This window comes from Oreochromis aureus, linkage group 12 (genome assembly GCF_013358895.1).
Source record: "Oreochromis aureus strain Israel breed Guangdong linkage group 12, ZZ_aureus, whole genome shotgun sequence".
Lineage (NCBI taxonomy): Eukaryota > Metazoa > Chordata > Actinopteri > Cichliformes > Cichlidae > Oreochromis > Oreochromis aureus.
The window spans coordinates 14,070,146-14,089,054 of NC_052953.1; the positions used below are offsets into that span (position 1 = coordinate 14,070,146).

An 18,909-nucleotide genomic window follows, 5' to 3' on the forward strand; every position below is an offset into this window, starting at 1 on the left:
GGTATATGCCAATAAATTATCCCCCACATTTTCCTGAACTGAATGATTGAGCCACATTCAGAGTTTCTTCCCCATTGTGATGCTCAGTGTGAATGCAGACCATGTCTACATGCATCGAGTTGCTGCCATGTGATTGAAGGATTTGATGCCTGTGTTAAAGCTGAACAAGTGTACCCAATAAAGTGGTCAGTAAGTGTATAATCCCACTGCTTCTGTCAAGATGCATTTCTCTATTTGCTTTCAAAAATATTCATTCAATGTACATTATAAGTTAAAAAAAAAAAATCTTTATTTGAGACTGAAGAAAGAGCAGACAGAAATCCTGAACAGTCCTCTTAAGAAATTCATAATCTCTGAAGACAAACATGTTCACACTGAAAAAGAGAAAAACAACCGCAAACACGAATTTACATTTAAGGCACTTTTTCCCCCTCAATCTGTTGGAAAGCAGCAATAAAACCAGAAATATGCTCCCAAGGTGGAAATCAAAAGCTTGAAAGAGTTCAGAGTAATGTTTAGTTTACATGAGGAATATTATTTTTAGTTACAGTGAACTGAAAGCAGGCGCTTAACGGCGGTGGAAATGTTATAACAACACAAGCAGTATAGAGTTCAACAGGTGAGTTTACTGCCAGATGAGATGCTTACACATACTCCAGCCACATTAAGCCCATTTATGCACATCGGTTGCATGCATAATTTAAGTGTTGAGAATATACGTGGGGAAATCTTAGAGCTAAATACATGTTTAATAGTCTTCCTAATGTACATAAAGGTGTGTAGTTGTGATAATGTGTTTCCAATTCCTTCTGGTCATGTTTGTAGTTCAACAATTTAAGTGGAGCTTGAAAAACTTAAGTAGAAACACACCAGATCAATGTTTTAATCTGCATTGGCACTTTAATAGGTTAAACATAAGCTGTATGTTTGGAATGTGTTTCTAAGAGTTTAGGTCCCTTTTCCGCTACTACATATACTCTGCCCTTCAGCCCACAGTGCACAATCGATCCTCCAAGACAAATCCCCCATGTGTGGAAATCCACTCGGGGTAGAAAAAGCAGGTCAACTGTAAAACACATTAATTCAAAGCTCTGAGACTCAGACTGAAGTGAGGCTGAGGGCAGAGGAGTGAGGTGTTTGAACAAAATAACTGAACTAAAATGAAGTTACAGTTACACAGCAATTCCATTTTAGGTCCTGTAATAAAACTCTGCAAGGATCACGACCCCCAAACCCAATGGAAGACAGAGGCAATGGTTTAATGGGGCCAGCTCAGTCCGAGTCCTCATCGTCCAAATACTCTTCAGCATTGCTGTGTGTGCGGGTGGTTTCTGCAACACAGGAAATGGATAGTTAATGACACACATACTGCAGTATTTTTACATATTATGTGTAACTGCATCATCTCTGTACACTTCATGTCTTTCCTCAACTGACGAATGGGGGAAAAAAAAAAAAATACATAATACTCTTGATGTGCAGTGCATTTAACTACCATTTCTTTTGGTAAATAGGTAAACACAACCTCGGATGAGCAGAAACCCTGCATATTACACCATGCCACTATAGTCTCCATAATTTGATAGCTTGTAGAATGACCTTTGGAAACAGTGACTCAAAGTGAGGGACTTTATCAGTCCACATTGTTGGGGAGGAATTTTGGCCCGCTCTTCTTCACAACATTGCTTCAGTTCAGTGAGGTCATTTATTTATGTGCAGCTCTCTTAAGTTTGTGCCACTACAACACATTTTATTCTCTCCTGTTTTTTTAGCCACCATGTTTTGGACCATTGTCCTGTTTCATGACCATATTTGGGCCAAGCTGTAGCAGTCTTCACATCTGACTTTAGAACACTTTGGTATTCAGACAATTTGATGGTCACCTCAATGACTTCAAGGTGCAAAAAGTCTGCTTTCATAATTTGCTTGATTGGTTACATTTGCTGATGCTCAATCGAGTGCATTCACTGCTGCCAATGAATCTTCTAATTCCTATAGAAGCAGTAAAGATGTACCTCATTTTTCACATACAGCATTTCACTTAAACTTTGGCTTCATTTTTGTTAAATAAATGGTGGCATGATGTAATATGTTATGTGCTGCTTTCACCCGTTATTATTACTGTCATTACAAGAGGGTGTACTTTTTTCACTTCACTATAGTTCAGTTTTCCTGTGATCAGCTCAGTAACTACAACAAGTGACTCTTGTGGTAGGTGCTGAACTTACACTGACTGATCAGAAATAGTTTCTGTGACACTGTGAATGTGAGATTGTGTGAGTGTGTGTGGGTTATGCTGTGTGGCTGCTCGGTAACGGCAGCTTTACTTACGGCCTCCCTGCCTCCTTTTGATAAGCGACGCACACTGGGCATTCGTGGCCATGTCCACAGCCAACTTGTTCTCGTTATTCCTGATATCTAATCTCGCATCTGAAACAAACATAAGTAACATAAATTTTCACCTGACATCCAGACTGGTCTGCAGCTAGAATTTTTCTTTTAACTTGAAAGTCTATCTCGCCACCCACCTTTGCTTGGATTAAAAAGACGTTATTTGTTATACAAACTGAAGAATTATGAGTAAGGGTAAACCAGATTCTCGGGGTAGATTTAACAGGAAATGCAGGCGTTTTCTTCAGTAATACCACATTACCTCCCTCAAGTGGTAAGGTCTACTTTTTTTTAAATCAGCCCAACAGGATGTGTAATTTTAGTTATCTTTCTATAATGTCAGTACTTTGACGGCAGTTTCCTTGTCTTGAACTACCTATGTATATTTTAATGTCTGGCAGCATTTTTTTTTTACGTGTAATTTGTACATAGAATATACAACAGCCAATGAAAACTGATAAAGATGAAACTTTTTTCCCATCAAAAACTTTGTTTTAATGTGTGGATCACAGTCACTTATTGTCTACTCAAACTGAAGCCACACGCTCCCATCTCAGAGTTTGATAAAATATTTCAGGAGATTTCTTTCTGTCCATCCCTGCAGTTCTAGCAAAACAGCAAAGATGACCCTGCTGACCAGTTTATTCTTTTAAACCCCAAAAAAGCAGCATGGATGTATACTCACTCTTGTTAAGCAGCATTTCCACTATGTCAGAGTAACCCTTCCAGGCGGCAGCGTGCAGTGGGGTATCTCCGAGTTTATTCTGAAACACAAAACATGATTGTTACTGGCAAACACCCTGACAAGCATCAAGCATCTACTTTCACCCAAACTGCACAAGGTTTATGAAATCATAACAGACATCATTACACTGAACTTTTTGTTGATCAATTTTTTGTCCACAACAGTTTCTTCTGTTTTTCTAGCATGATAAACTGGGTGTTGAATAACATCAGTTTCCTTAGACACATTAAACTGTTGATACTCCTTCCAAACCTCACTACAGTTTGCTTAGAAATGCAGCAAGACCTCATTTATACCATCTGAATGAGGAGAACTAACTAAAAATTGAAATGTCTTTTCAGGTTCCAGAACTTAGCCTGACATCGCTATATAAATGCAAATATAAATATAAATGCAAATCTTAGCTCAGCTTTTAACTCTAAGAGGTGTTACCAATGGGCATAAACCACTATGGCTTTGGATGGAACATGCAACCAATCAGGCAAAACATACGACAAAGTAAGCAGTCTCCAGATTAGCTTCAGTGCATGCTGGTATAGTTTCAGAGAGTCTTTAACAGTAATTAGAATGACCAAATTCCTGATGTTAAAAGTGCAGCCTGCAGTCTTACTCTCACCAAAGGAAACTGACAAATAACCTCATACAGATATCCATCCCTGTGAGATAAACTCTACTTCATCAGCTGTGAGACAGGGGACAGTGTGAATGAACCTTGTAGGAATGAGCTGTGCTGGTCCAGCATCCCGAGGTTGTGAAAGACTTTTCACTCTCACTACTCTCTCACTCATTCTGCTCTTCTTCCAAAATACATTTAGTGCGGAAATCCAGATTATTATTATTTTTCTGTAGACTAAATGAGAAAACTATTGTGATTTATGAATGTGACTTTAAACCTGCCTCACCTGCTGGTTGAGCTCCACATTGGACTGGGTGAGCAAAAGCTCCACCACATCTGGTACAGAAATAAAAGAGAAGAGATTTCATGTTAAATGTTACCTAACAGTAATGGAGAAACAATGGAGGGCAAAAAAACAAGTTCCCATTTTCTTGTACTTAACTTTTCATTGAAAACAGAGCTCCCTGTGTATGTGTGTGTGTCATTTAAGATTTCTGAAATGTAATAAGTAGCCGATCCTTAATCTCTGACATCAAAAAAACTACTTTACTCTTACCTTTATGTCCTCCATGGCATCCCCAGTAGAGGGCAGTGTTTCCAGCCTTATCCAGCCCGTTTATTCCAACTTTATTGTCCAAACATTCTCTCAGCCAGCTCAGATTGCCTGTTTAAATAAACAGTATGTACACAAAGAACACACAGAGTCAAATGGAGAACTTTACTAATAATGTAAACAGTGGTACAAGTTTTCAGCAGGAACAGAAACACTGTCATAACAGCCACACAGACAGACAAAAGAGAACTGTCTTAGGATTTTAAAAAAACCCTCCTGTATCTAAATGCAAGCACACCTCAACCAAGAATTAAGAGCAACAAATAAAGACTAGTAGAAATATTGACATCTACCTCGTTTGGCTGCCTCATGCATCGGATTGTCGATAGACTCAGCCTGCTCAGCCACTGAAAAACAAAACAAGGGCATCAGTGCATTATGGAAAATTAACTTACAGGACAGAACTATCGTTTTTGTACGAGCTACACCTCATAGTAATGTACTCATTAATATATCTGCCCTTTAACTGTGAAATTGAGATGTGTACTCACCATAGTTACTTGGAATTAATCCTGTTCTTCCTCTACATGTCCCTTTCCACCAGTTAGTGTCACTCTGAGTAATATAGAAATATTTGTTAAGAAAGAAAAGACCAAAATAAACTAATAACTAAATGAAGCAATAAGTAAATTAATCTGCTTCAATACAACACTGAAGTGGGGGGAGGTCTAAAAAATGGAAAAAGAATAACACAAAAGGAAGGCAAAAAATGCAAAGACAGCAAGTTTATGATTCCACAGAAAGGGGAAGAAAAACTTAAGTTAAATTAAAACTTGATGGGAAACAAAACCCTGGAATAAAAGATGGCTGTTACATGATGTAGTTTCTACGGTTTCCACTTACTGTGTCAGAGATGTACAAGATGTCTCCTTCTTCAAAATATAACTCATCTGGCTAGAAAACAAAAAGACACTGTTACAAGTTGATAACCATCAGTGACCCAGGATGTGGCATTCACACTTTTCTGACCTCAACACTAATGTCAGATTTGTGTTGTATTTTAAGCAGTCTCCCCCCCTTTTTTTTCTGCAACCAAATCTAGACCAACCAATGAAACACATGAAAGCAACTGGTAACTCAGTTTGCAATTCGGTGGTTTAGACTTATTCTGCCAAAGTGTTTCTCATGTATAGCGCTTACTTGGAGGAAAGGTTTAGTATCTTGATGCATGTGCAATCATTCAGGTAAGGAAATCCCAAAGAGCTGATTCTGTTCTGTTCATGTGGACGTAGCTATGTCCACATGAACAGAATTACCTTTTATGGTAGGTTTAATAGGTTGTTTATTTATTCTTAGTAAGTCTGAAAAAAATGACACCTTCTGATGCTAATTTACCAGTGAGCAAGCCCTTCGCTCTTATTTTGAAAGTTCAGTCATTGCTAACAAGCTGGCCCCACCCTTCCCGAATTTAGCTTCACGTACTTGCTAGCTTCCCGTCTAGGTTACTATTGTGGTGGTGCTCGATATCAGTTAACCACTTCCCTGGTGAGATCTTATCACAAAGATGGATGCAATCCACCTACATCATCATGAACTGCAGCTTGCAACAGCAGTCCTCCTGCTCAAGACACTTGCTCTGAGCTGTAAGAAGTGTGCAGAGTGGTGGGATGGTACTCCCTACTGAAATGTGACTGGCCCTTCCTGATGCCCACCCACCAGAGCCACTGGTTTGAAGTACTGTTAATATCGCTTTTGCCGACAGCCTAGACAGGACCAGTGGAGGAGTGTATTGATATATTAATATAAATAAAATCTTCTCCCACTCCAGCCTTAAACTAATGAACACATACAATCACTGTGATACCAAATATATTAATTCAGAAAGAGTGAGTCTGCATAAATATGATGATTAAAGCTTTGTACTAATATTTAAGTATAATTAAGATTTTATGATCATATATTCAGATTTTGGGACTTTGTTTTGATTCCCCTGCGTCATCATCATCCTCTTCTAGCTGCCTCCTACGATCTAACTGGAAACCACTCTTAACCCTACACCACAGCCTTCCACACCATTCAAGTCGTTGCGGGCTGTATTTACTCAAAGTGTAGTTACATTTTACTGGGAGGTGCACATCAGGTTTTGCATAGGGTTAAAAGGATTATCTGGCATTACCCCATCCCTAGTATCCCCCTCTCTATGCCCTCCTTCACTACATCTCTGTTGTCATCCTCTTTTCCTTCTGCCAAGCAGTTTCATATCCATCCTTTGCCCAGGATGTCCACTATTCCTCCTCTGTAGATATCCAAAATCATCTCAGCCCTGTCTCTTGAACTCCGTTTCCCCTCCTGCATCACACTGTTAAAGAAAAAAATTTTCCAAGACATGTCCCTAACAAACAAAGAAGAACTCTAACCAGAACCTGTAACTCAGAGCTCACTAAGACTACACAGCAGAACAAGGCAGCCACAGTTCATGATGGCAAAGTCGGGTTCATCTGCAGTATGAGACTCAGTGAGGAAGCAGCTGTATATATCGTTCAGGTATTTGTCATGAAGTAGTTTAGCAAACAAACCGTTTGGAGAAGAGAAACTTATGAAAGGTATTATTTAATAATTAATTCAAGAAAGACCGAGCACTGCAAAAGGAGCTCTGTGAGCACACATTCCACTTGCCTTTCACAATTAGAACCTAATCTTGTGAGAAACACTAAGATTAATCGATGATCAGCATAAAGTTATAAAAGTAAAAAGAAAAAGAATCAATCTCAACAAAGAAAAAGCTCTTACTGTCCGTGGGTCGAAGGTGAACAAAGCTCTGAAAACCTTGACTTGGCCTAGTGAAGACAAAAACAGACTAGATGTTAGACAAAATATGTGTCCGCACTCTGTGACAAACAAAAGTGAGGTGAAACCACCCCTGGTTAAGCCCTGCAGAACTCCCAGCTAGTTTCAGTCTGGTGAGTATGCAGGTGAGTGAGTGCAGAAGGCAGCTTCTAATGTGGTAAACTACTCTCTTTTGTCAAGTGCACAAATCAAAAGTGAGACGTTATCTATTATGTAAACAAAAAGACATTTCAGCACGTACAACAGGCACAAAAAACAGCATCAACAGTGGTTGTTGCGTGTAGCTGCACTCGGGGCCACTGGTGGCTCAAACTTGAGGTTGAGCTCTGCTGCTGAGATGCTACTATGCTGTGGCTTTAGTCGACTGCCAAACTACATCAAGAGCTTGAACAGCCACGGTCAAGCTTTCAAAACGTATTTAAATACTTGATATAAACATTTTATATTTCAACTAGCTGCCCGTTTCTGGGCATTACTATGAGGTTATATATAGTCTGCTGTGTTGTTTACAACATAGACACAAAGTTTACTAAACAGACTAGTGAGCTGGCTGCACTCAGTGCTCAAATACCGACCCCGTTTTGGTTAACAAAACCAGGATAAATATGCTCTCCTGCAAAGTTAAAGAATTTCCTGTGATTTGCATCCGAGTGGTAGATAAGCGTAATTTGGACTTCCTTTTAAAATTTTGACACACCCGTTTTTGGTTTTAAATATAGAGACAGACTTTAATAATATGCTTTAAATAATATACCCAGTGAAAAATGTGTTTCCGCCCCCATTATTGGTGCATATCTGATATCTTCAATCATGCCTTTATTTGGTTATTTTATTAATCCTTTCAGTTTGAACTTGAAAGATTATCACAGTGTCAACTGGCTAACAGAGGAAATGACACATTAAAGGTGTTCAACAAAATTAAGATTCAAGATTCTTTATTCGTCACATGCATAGTTATACAAGTACAACACGCAGTGAAATGTAACCTGACATGCTCCTAAACTGTGCAAAAGGGGAGAGAAGAAGAACATTATTATATTATATACATTAAGTGAATGTGTAAACAAAAGCTGATTGATTTACCGTCTTACATTTAAATGCAAAGGCCGGTGAGTCCATCTTTCCTGATCTCTTTACTTCACAGGCCTAAACGCTGGACCCTGTAACTCCCCTCTGCCTGTGCTGTTACTCAGGATTTCTGTTTAGTGAACACACTGCCTCGGTGTCTCAGAATGACGGGGGCTGAGCCACCGCACAAGTCCAGCTCTGTTCAAACACAGTAAGCACGTCTGCTTTGCAGACCCGTACTGAAGGCCTGTGCTGACTCAGTTAAATTCTTGCTACATTTTAAACCCACGGCATATAATAAGATAAAAAGAAATCTAATGAATAAACAGAAGAAAATTTGTGCCTTGACATGAGCAAAGCAATGACAGTATATATTTCATCTCTTACTGTGTGGGCTTTTTAATGAATTCCAGTTGTGTGGGGGTTTTTTTTTTTTTCCACATTTTTCTTTATTGCAGCAGCTCTTCTGAAAAAGCATGTCTGGTCATGGTGGTTATGTGATCCCTCAGTCATGTTCACTGCTCAATTTAACAACTTAATCTAAACTTCTTATCTGCTAAACCAGAGTTTGCACAGGGCTCCCTCTGTTAAACTGCACATACTTCAAAAACAGAATCATAACCTTCTTGTAAAAATGTGGCTAAGCGGGTGCAAAAAACAACCAAACAAAACAAAACAAAACAAAAAACTAAAAACATGCCAGCTCTTGTTCAAGCTGAACGCATACCTCGAGGTGCTATTTGGTCACACATGGCTACAAACACTTGCCAATGTTTTTTTTTTTTTCTTTTCCCAAAGCCATTTCATGCACATCCACCAAAGGGAAAGTTACAGAAAACCAATCCTGAATCTGGATAAAATAGCTTTAGCAGGATGGATCAGTTATCCTGCACAAGCCCCACCGCCCTGCCACTGACAGGCGATCTCACCTACAGCTAGGTGAGGCGTCGTGACTGATTCGTCAAGGACTGTGAGGAGAGCAGAAGATTGTGTTTCATGCAGGTAAAGAGATGCGCCTGTGTTTGCCGTCTCGGCATATTTGTAGACATAAACCACCTTTAACTTCACACATGAGGAAGGTTATTTTATGCTTCTCTCACCATCTGTGAGATGGCAATTTTTTTCTCCAAACACCTGAATTTACCTGCGTCCACATTTGACTCATAAGATGAGACTAGTGTACTAGGTGCAATTAGTCAACACTACAGCAGAAACCATTGGCTAGAGGATGTAAAGAAATCGATTTTTTCCTTTAGAAAGCTTTGATTTGACATTGTGGACATTTAAATGTCTTTCTGTGCATCCCAAAGTTTTACAAATCATATAAAAACATTAATAGTCACCCAATTTCAATATGGGTAGACCAGCGCAGTAGAGTGCAGCATGGGCACAAACGAAATGCTCAAAAATGATTACAACAATAAATCAAAAGATGTTTTTATCGCATTAAAGTACAATTTCCTGCCTCACTCTCATCGCGCTGCCTTAAAATTTCATCACAGGTGCACATATGCTGTACTTACAACCATGATGGATGAAAGTTTGTACTTTCTTGTTTAATAAATAGAAATAAAAAATAAAAAAAAACCACTCTCCACAGCATTACAAGTTTATTGAGGGAGAAGACACAGTTTCACTTTTAGCCTCAAACACATGCACCAGGACATTTGTGTGATTGCTTTGAACAAAGGACACCTATTAAGCTGAATATCGCCTCTCCTTCCTACACAGGCTGCTTGTGTACACCTGTTGCACTGACACGGTGCGTAGGTAAATGCTAACGCTATGACTTGCTCTAACGTTGGTGAGTAAGGTTTGGGAAGAGGTTACCAGAATAACCTGAGCAAGGAGGAAGTAGAGCTGATGTCACTGACCACGCAGACTTATCACCTATTCACCCAAAGCCACTGATTCGCGGTGCTCTCTTTGCATGAGTGATGGAAATGGGGAAGTGACAGAGGCCTGCTGGTAAGAGCTGACTGGCCCCGTCAGTGTACTGAATGGCGAGAAAGCGCTTTCAATAACTCTAACGCGGTCCTGGCAGGGCTAGCGATAAAGCGACACGGCTTCCAATTAAAGTTTAAGACCTGTCTTTCTATTTGCTAAACAAGGTTTCACAGACAAACAACAGAAATCAGCCGAGCCCGGGGAGGAGTGTTGAGCGCCCGCCCATTAACCGTTTAACGCCAACAAGGTGCGTTGTCCTCGTATAAACACGTCACAAGTTTGGGTTAAGTTTAAACAACATGTCCTCGTAGTTTTGGTCTTACCTGGCTTGGCTGGTTTGGGAGGAGGCTTCGACATTTGTGAGGCTGGCGGATAAAGCGAAAGGAAACGCGCTGTGCTGTTTCAGTCACAACCGTCGCAAGACTGTCGAGTTCTCTGCTGTTAGCACCCTCAATGAGGAAGTTCTGCTCAGTACGCGGAAAAGTTATTCAGCGCATGCGCCGACCTTTGGCTAGCGCGATCGCTACCTTTTGGATGTAATGCAGTGCTTTTTTCAAGTTTTCAACGTTTCACAACAAACAAATTATAGATTATATTATAGATTATAATGATAGATTATATATTAAGCATAAATATATTTACATTTTTAAAATTTTTTTTTTTTATTGTTATTTCATAACTGTACATGTTTAGATTTAAGTTGTAACACTTTGAAACAATTTTTTTGGCAAATAAATATTTGAGTACGAACATATAAGGATAAAATGTAATAAATGATTAAAGAAGAGAAAACAACATGAATAAAAAACAAAACAAAACATTTTTTCCTCAATGGGCAGGTCTTGAGTGACGTAGAGGCTCCAACGGCAAGTCATAAGCGTCCACCGGCAGAATAGCATGTGGGAGGACTGTTGCAGGACTAGCTACAAGCGTAGTGTATACATTTGCACGTGACTCCTTAATTACGTTAGTATTACAAGTTCTATAAATCGGTAGCTTTGCAGCGAGCAGACGCAGACAACTGGAATGAAGACACTAATTGTAGGAATTGGTGGGTAAGTGATTAAACACACTAAAACGATTTTGAACTTTTTGCAAAACACCAATTTTACAGCCTACTTCTCTTTGGGTCATTTTGGGGCACAGCCTGGGAGGACATTTTCCATGCTCGAGTTTTATTAATTTAATTTTTATACAACAAATGGCATAAAGTCAAACACAAGCTAGCCTCAGACAATTTATCACACAAGATAATTTCAGATTGTGAAATCCTTTTTGGCAATTGCTCATATAAGTAGAAAGTACAGGCAGATAAGAAAGGGAACAAAATATATTAGTTTATTAAATGTTAAATTACTCACCAGTGCTGTTTAGCATGCATGTATCAGAGAGCAGCAGAGGGCACATGTGTCAGTAAGCCACTGCATATGGCAGTGAAGTCGAAACACTGATAAGAGTTGTTTACTCTTTAGAGATGTGAGCCCCAATCTCCCTGGGTTTTTTTTTGTTTTGTTTTTTTTTAACTTAAATTGAACCTAAATACAACAGATAATTGCATTGATTCTCCTAATATTACTCTAATGTTATGTGTTTAATGATGATCAATGCAAACCTTGTCTGCAAATGCTTATTTTAAATATTCAAAAAAAAAGTTTGCGAACCATGTTTTGAATATCTGCGTCCACAGTAGAAGGTGCAGTTTTAAGATAACCCTTCCTCTGAAAATGGTACATAGGCTGATGGAAGGATGAAAGAAGGGGCACTGAACTTTGCACTACCTATTTATTACCAACAGCATGCAGGAATTCTTTACTTATCTGCATTTTAAAGTTTTCTAGTTAAACCTCAGACCACACCCAAAACTGCGGATGGGTGTAGTTTGATATGGGGGAACTGCTGGAGTGGCTGTACCCCTAACTACATGCAAATTTTAGGCTGATATACAAATAGCTGAGAGTGTTATAAAAACATGTCAACTGGTACTATTTTAACAACTTTAAAAAAAAAAAAGTTTCTTAAAGAATTTAAACCATTTCATATTTTGCATCTGACAACACATCTTCCAGATAAAAAATAAACAGAGCCAGCTAGAGCCTAACTGATGCTGATAGCACCATAATAATCAGTTATTCTTTTTTAATTTTACATTAATAAAAATAATGAGTAACATTTGCAATGAGGATACCTTAACCCTTTAAAGTCTGTACCGTGAAATAATTGCTAGATAATTAAAAATGTCATTTAAAAATGTATTGTGCAATTTTTCTCAGGTCTGCTGTAGCAGACAGTGTAGAGTGAAGAGAGTGTGGGCCCAAAAGCAGACAATGGGAGACGGAGCGAGGAGTTGAACAAAGGCCTAAGAACTAGAAGTCACTAATATACAACCAGAAACTAACCCAGGACCATGACATTTATTTAGGTTTTTTGAGGGGGGAAAATTGCACTGATGTTGATGTAGAAGTCTCAAAAACTCGCAAAAAACATATGTATGAAATATAGTACACTAGGCACTAAGGGGTTAAATTTGTTTTTTAAATATTTGTGACCATGATACATATTGATTGGTGCATATTACAACCAGGAGTGATAGTAGTTACTGCTAGTTGGACATGGCTGCCCCTTCCTGATCCTGGTTCTGCTGGAGGTTGCTTCCTGTTAAAAGGGAGGTTTTCCTTCCCGCTGTCTCCATGTGCTTCGTTGTCTGATTGTTTTTCTCTTTATTATTGTAGAGTCTTTACCTTACAATATAAATCGACTTGAGGCGTTGTTATGTTGTTATGATTTGACTATGACTATGGTCAAAAACCTGCTGCCAAAGGAGTGGGCAGATCTTGAAATGAACTTTGAGGCAAGCCTGTGAAGCTTGATCATGTCCACATGCATAAATGCAATGAGTTGCTCCCATATGATCGGGCGATTAGATATTAACAAGCAGTTAAGGAGGTGTACCTAATAAAGTGACCAGTGAGTGTATATACACAAAAGGCTGATTAGACAAAGGTGAAAGTAGGAAGAGGGCAGGAAACCTGTCATATGTGATGACAAGGTGCAGGTGGAATAAGAGATGGGAAAGGCAAATAAAACAAAGTGGAAGACAATAAAGAGACAAAACAGAGGGAGAGAAAAAAAAGGAGCATCAGAATAATTAAAAAACGTTTTCAGTTATTTATTCATGAACATATGGATGGCAAGAAACCTCTTTTTCAGTCGCAGTAATTTCAGTAATGGAAGTAAACACTGGCTGAGCAGGAGATTTTACAGATAAACATTTCTGTATTGACTGTGAGAGAGTTTAGTTAAATGAAAGAGGCGAACGTTAAAAAATATCAAGGCTATTTTTGTAGATTTACTGTTAAAATGTTCATTAGTTAATGTGTGTTCTTTTTTTCTTTAGGATGACCAATGGAGGAAAAACTACACTTGCCACAAGTCTGCAAGAGCAAATACCCAACAGCTGCATCATTGCACAGGATTCATATTTTAAGGTAGACTGTGAGGCTGTGTTTAAGTCATACTGCTAATTTTCCAGCCTTGGTGCAAGCATCACATATGCTTCTCTCTTTAGGATGACTCTGAGGTGCCGGTGGACAGCAATGGGTTCAAGCAATATGACAGTAAGGACAATTTGCTTTACACTGTATTACAATGTATTAGATAAGAATTATCTAGGACTGATTATTGGGAACACCTGTGGTGATAAGAGCTAGAAATAGGTTGTTTTTTGTCATAGACCTCTATACAATTAGACTTCTTTGTGCAGCAAGAAAAACCGCCCCCTACTGGTCAGTAGAAAGGTTGCAGGTTTTAGGGCATTTGTCCTTCAGCTTCACATTTCAGCAGTGTTGGGTAAGTTACTTTAAATTAGTAACTTAGTTACATTACTAGTTACTTCTCTAAAAAAGTAACTCAGTTACTTCAAGTTACACGTTACTTTCAAAGTAACTAGTTACTAGGGAAAGTAACTTTGGTTTTACTCAGAATTCTCTTGTTAATGTGTTGCTTCCGTAACTGGATACCCAGCAAGATTGCCAGTCTTCTAGCTTGCTTACTTTCCACAAGTGCACTGTGCCACCTACCAATAGAAAGGAAAAAATAATGCGCACATTTCCACGAGAGAAATCCCACGCCTGGACCGTCGTTGACCGCCGCCATGATTCTAGCCTGCTTTTTACATCCAACACAAAAACTGCAGTCGTGGTGCTTTTGATTGTACTCAGAACTTGGAAATTCTGCCTTCTGAATAGGAAGATGTAGGTAACACCAGACTGCAGATGAGCTGCATACAGAGCTGGACTGGGACAAAAAATCGTCCCGGGCATTTTGACTAGAGACCGCCCACCATTATAGGAAAAATCATAAAGCCTTTGAATGAAAACAAACACTGTTGTGACAGTGATGTACACTGTTCTGATGGTATATATGTATCAATCTATCAATTGTTTGTTGTAAGACTCAGATAATTATTTTTTTTTTTTAAAGAGACATTTTAAATGAGAATAATAAAGAAAAGTATTTCCTTGTGCCCCTTTCCCTGTTAATGCCCTACCTGGCCCCTGGCAACACTTTGCTAGATCCGCCCCTGCACAGTTACCAGCTGTCAGCTACTTAGAAAAGGATCCTGGTGTTATTTGTCTCTCAGAAACAGTTCATAACTTCCCTTCAACTCATTCATGTCACCTAAAAGGTAAACCTGTTTCTACATCACCTGTTCAGCTCTGATGATTCAGTAAGGACATCTCCTGGTTTCATCTGCATGTTTCCCTCTCACCAGATAACCAAACCGATATCATGACCAGCAGCTTTACAGCTGTGGCTCCAACAAACATCAGCTGATACTAGAAATTAATATTAAATAAATTCTAACAACAGCTGATCAAGCTTAAACGTGGTGCTGTTGTTTAACGCGACATCCGCTGGTTTCCTCTTTCTGGCGCAAAGTGGGCGATAAATAAACAAGAGAGAAAAGCCGATCAGCTGATCATTGATCAGTTTCGTGATTGAAGTAGAAACAGGAGAGGAGAGAATGAGAGAAGAAGAGGCAGCTGTGCAGCTTCAGCTTTGTGTCTGTTTCATTGTAGCTGAAGTCCGGGACAAACTGTGTTCCTTTTCACCTCAGTACGAAACGCGTAATATTTTCTCTGAATACCAGACGATTCTGTTTTTTACAGGACGGTTGGCAACTCTAATAATTAACCGTATGAACAAAATAAAGTTCAACATCAGTAACATAGCACCCACCCAGCTGTATAGAAACTCCGTCATGCTAGCTAGCACGCAGTACGCGAAAATGTCAGCATACCGAAAATAAACTCCACCTAAACTTGGTTTATATCTGACTCAGATAGACTGCAGGTCATAACTTCTTACCTGAAGTTCAGTTCACCTGACACGCGGACCGGCGGCTGCTTCGGGTCTCTCCTCTTGCCTCCCTTTTCCTTCATCCACCTGCTGGCCTCCACCACTTGCTAATGTTATTGAATCTGTGGAAGCTCCGCGATATCCACCACACGAAGTAACGAGTAACGAGCCTATCTAAATCCCAGTAACGAGTAACGCGTTCCTGGTTTTGGTATAATAACTAGTTACCGTGCTCGTTACCACAATAATAACGTAGTTACAGTAACGCGTTACTTAATAACGCGTTAGTCCCAACACTGCATTTCAGGGCTACGTTCATCTTTGATATCCAGACTTATGATCACAAGAGAATATGTTGTTCATCTGTCCATCTGAAAATATGACCTGTGGTATTTTTTTTATACGAGTTCCCAATTAAAAACTTCTCCAGTTTGCTAAAAGTCTGAAAGTGTTAATATGCACCACTATTAAGGTCAATAACTGGGAAAAATAGTGTAAGGACATTAAGAAGTCTTTAATACATCATTTTTAGCCCTTCACATGTTTTAAAATTACATAAAAATGTATATAAAATATAGAAATGTGGTTGGTTGACTACAATAACATTTCTAAGCATTTTTAAAAAGAAATGCAGGGTATTGTAATGTATTGTAATGTGGGGTAGTACTGATTTTTTTTTCCATTCATTGCAATCAAATTAAAATGAAATGGTAAAAATGTTTTCCAGAAATCAAGGTGACACCTTAACAATCACTAGTTTTGTCAATCAACAGTCTGAAAGATATAAAAATGCCATGATGGCAGAAAATAAAGGAGAAGGATCCAAACAATAGTTTGCTGACTGTAATATTCATTCGGTTATTTAATTTTTTTCATTTTAAATGTGAAAGAAAATCATGCTCACTGGTCTATTTAAGTCCTCGAGGCTCTGCACATGCAGATGATGATGAGGGACGTTGACTCCTGGCGAAGAGATCCCGAGTTGTTCCTCAGACAGCAAGGCCTGGAGAGCCAGCTTATACCACCATCAGTCGATAAGGAGGTGTTCGTGCTCATAGTGGAAGGCTTCCTCATTTTCAACTACAGGTACACAAAGAAGAAATTATATAAAAGGACATCATGTGTGTTTCAGTTATAACTTTAGCAAATTAAATCCTAAGAATTACAGGACTTTATATTTTGGAAAGTAACTAAATACTTTGTTTATTAATACTGGAATTTGCTGTTTATGTCAGTTTTTATGAAATCGTATTTTTTTAAAAATCACTTGGGGCAATTATTGAGCCTTGCGTCAAACGTTAGGCAAAGATACAGCATTCATTAACGTATTATTGTTTCTAGAAAAAAAACTGAAAGATATAAATAGAAATAATAATTTATACTGAAGAATTTGTGAATTGTGTTTATCTGATGGAGATAGTGTGGTGTAAAGCGCTTTGGGGTCCTTAGGGACTAAGTAAAGCGCTATACAAATGCAGGCCATTTACCATTTCTACTGGTTTATTATGTTTTACCCTTCCAGGCCTCTGGATGAATTGTTTGACAAAAAATATTTCATGGAAATACCTTATGATGCCTGCAAGAGGAGACGAAGGTATTTATTTGATTATTGACTATTTATATAAAGTTCTTGACATTATCTGAGCACTTTTTTTCTGTTGTATCGCTTAATGCAAAACAAGAAAGTAACTGTGTCTACCTTCTGTGCTGTCTTCAACAGTTTAAGAGTGTACACACCTCCTGATCCTCCTGGCTACTTCGACGGATACGTGTGGCCAATGTACCTGAAAAACCGAGAAGAGATCGAGAGCGACACATCGGAATTTGGTAAAAATGCATGTGCTGTTGAGGATGTTGAGGAGATTAATGTGTGATGATTAGAACAAAATATTATAAAACAAAACAAAACAAACAAACTGCACTATCACTGAATTATAAAATAAATGACACTGATGTGTTTTTTTAATGCGACATTTATTTTTTTCCCAGTATTTCTGGATGGTTTGAAGCCAAAAGAAGAGCTGCTGGCAGCTGTGTATAAAGATATTTGTCAGGAAATACAAAGACTCAGAGGTAAGTCTGCTTAATATTGCTTTTGCTATTTTGTTTGAAATATATTATCTACTTTAAAACTAATTACTATGTTTTATTTGTGATTATACTGTATACGGTAAGAAAATCATCTGATCACAAAAATCAGTGTCAGGTATGCATGATTGTTCCTGATCCTGAAAAACAAGTTTTCCAGACTTTTTTAGTTAAATAATTTTAAAATAATTAGTTAAATAATTTTAGTTTTAAATCGTTTCTAAGATTAAGAATCGTATGAAATGCTTTCTGTATAAGCCAGCAAAAACACGAGAACCTAGGAGTGCCAATTCACTATTTGAATAATAAATAAATATTTATTATTTGAGTTTAAATATATACCATTTTGTCTATTTTCTTTTCAGAGAAAAACTGAAATGACCAGAGTATTATTTATTTGCCGTTTGAAGATGAAGATCACTGCTCCCATGGATGTTAGGACCACTCTCAATTAGACTAATGTGTGACTGAAAGGACCAAATTAAGCTGTGCGAATATCCTGGAATAATATCTGAAGTTATCTGCCTGGAGAGTGAAGCAAATGTCTTTACCATAAATGTACAGTATTTTGAAAAGACAAACACTCTGGGACATATAAATGTGATGTTTGAGGACTTGCAGTTTACTAATCCAATAATTGTATCAGTATGTGTAAGCTTAAGTTTGGTTTTAACTCCATTTTCTTACTTGATCTCTGCATCCTGTGAGAAAAGTTTGTTTTTTTCTAATATGCTCTGTAAAATAAATTGCTAAGTGTACATCCATTAAAGCAACTTAACAGAAACACTAAATGTTATCCGATGTCTGTGTATCATTCATCGCAATTCATTATTATCTGACGACTGAACTGAATATACCGGAGACAGATTAACCTTCCTCTTGTGTAGGGGTCAGCACCGACTTGTGTTTAGGTTTTAAATGCATAACAGGGCCTTTTAAGTTTGTATTTAAATTTAGATTCTGTTCTGCTAAAGGCAGAGGACACAAAACAGAAATACGGATTAGCCGGTTTCTTTAGAGGACAATGATATGAGGTCTTATGAGGCGGTCGTGGGGACTGAAGCTGCTCTTGCTGTAACACACAAATTCAAAAGCGGTACCATCTCTTGGAGTCCAGTACCTTGTGGCTTATATGGCAGGGCAACTGCTGCAAATGTCATCAAAATGACCCCTGGGATTGCAAGGTTTGCTGTGACAAGAATAAATGACACCAAAACATGTTTTGATCTGGTTATGCCATTGTCACTAAAGAGAGTTGTCATTGGTGTGACAAATCTTGAAAAAAAAAGTCCATGG

General features: G+C 38.4%; 2 protein-coding genes across 3 annotated transcripts; one reads left to right on the top strand and one right to left on the bottom strand.

The window, feature by feature from the left end:
- Positions 1-267: 267 nt before the first annotated feature.
- ostf1 (osteoclast stimulating factor 1) lies at positions 268-10,649 on the bottom strand. The gene is made up of 10 exons (XM_031727323.2): positions 10,491-10,649; positions 7,096-7,142; positions 5,209-5,259; positions 4,857-4,920; positions 4,659-4,712; positions 4,309-4,416; positions 4,039-4,088; positions 3,077-3,155; positions 2,332-2,430; positions 268-1,331 (listed from the first exon to the last, which is right to left on the bottom strand). The coding sequence occupies exons 1-10, from the start codon at positions 10,522-10,524 to the stop codon at positions 1,273-1,275; spliced, it is 645 nt and encodes a 214-aa protein (XP_031583183.1). The 5' UTR covers positions 10,525-10,649; the 3' UTR covers positions 268-1,272.
- Positions 10,650-11,020: 371 nt separating this feature from the next.
- On the top strand, positions 11,021-18,404 carry nmrk1 (nicotinamide riboside kinase 1). Of its 2 annotated transcripts, none has more exons than XM_039620681.1 (8): positions 11,021-11,218; positions 13,562-13,652; positions 13,733-13,781; positions 16,443-16,611; positions 17,048-17,119; positions 17,246-17,352; positions 17,515-17,598; positions 17,979-18,404. In XM_039620681.1, the coding sequence occupies exons 2-8, from the start codon at positions 13,563-13,565 to the stop codon at positions 17,987-17,989; spliced, it is 582 nt and encodes a 193-aa protein (XP_039476615.1). In that variant the 5' UTR covers positions 11,021-11,218; position 13,562; the 3' UTR covers positions 17,990-18,404. The 2 variants fall into 2 exon arrangements, with proteins under 2 accessions (XP_039476615.1, XP_031583187.1); XM_031727327.2 differs by having other exon boundaries at positions 11,022-11,222.
- The last annotated feature ends 505 nt before the right edge of the window (positions 18,405-18,909 follow it).

Bases quoted from the DNA above. Each gene is read 5' to 3' on its own strand.
- ostf1 (XM_031727323.2), bottom strand. From the start codon at position 10,524: ATGTCGAAGCCTCCTCCCAAACCAGCCAAGCCAG. The intron at 7,143-10,490 runs GTAAGACCAAAA...TGTCTTCACTAG, and splicing joins TCCCAAACCAGCCAAGCCAG to GCCAAGTCAAGGTTTTCAGA. The intron at 5,260-7,095 runs GTAAGAGCTTTT...TTTGTTTTCTAG, and splicing joins TCACCTTCGACCCACGGACA to CCAGATGAGTTATATTTTGA.
- nmrk1 (XM_031727327.2), top strand. From the start codon at position 11,194: ATGAAGACACTAATTGTAGGAATTGGTGG. The intron at 13,782-16,442 runs GTAAGGACAATT...GGTCTATTTAAG, and splicing joins TGGGTTCAAGCAATATGACA to TCCTCGAGGCTCTGCACATG. The intron at 17,120-17,245 runs GTATTTATTTGA...TGTCTTCAACAG, and splicing joins GCCTGCAAGAGGAGACGAAG to TTTAAGAGTGTACACACCTC.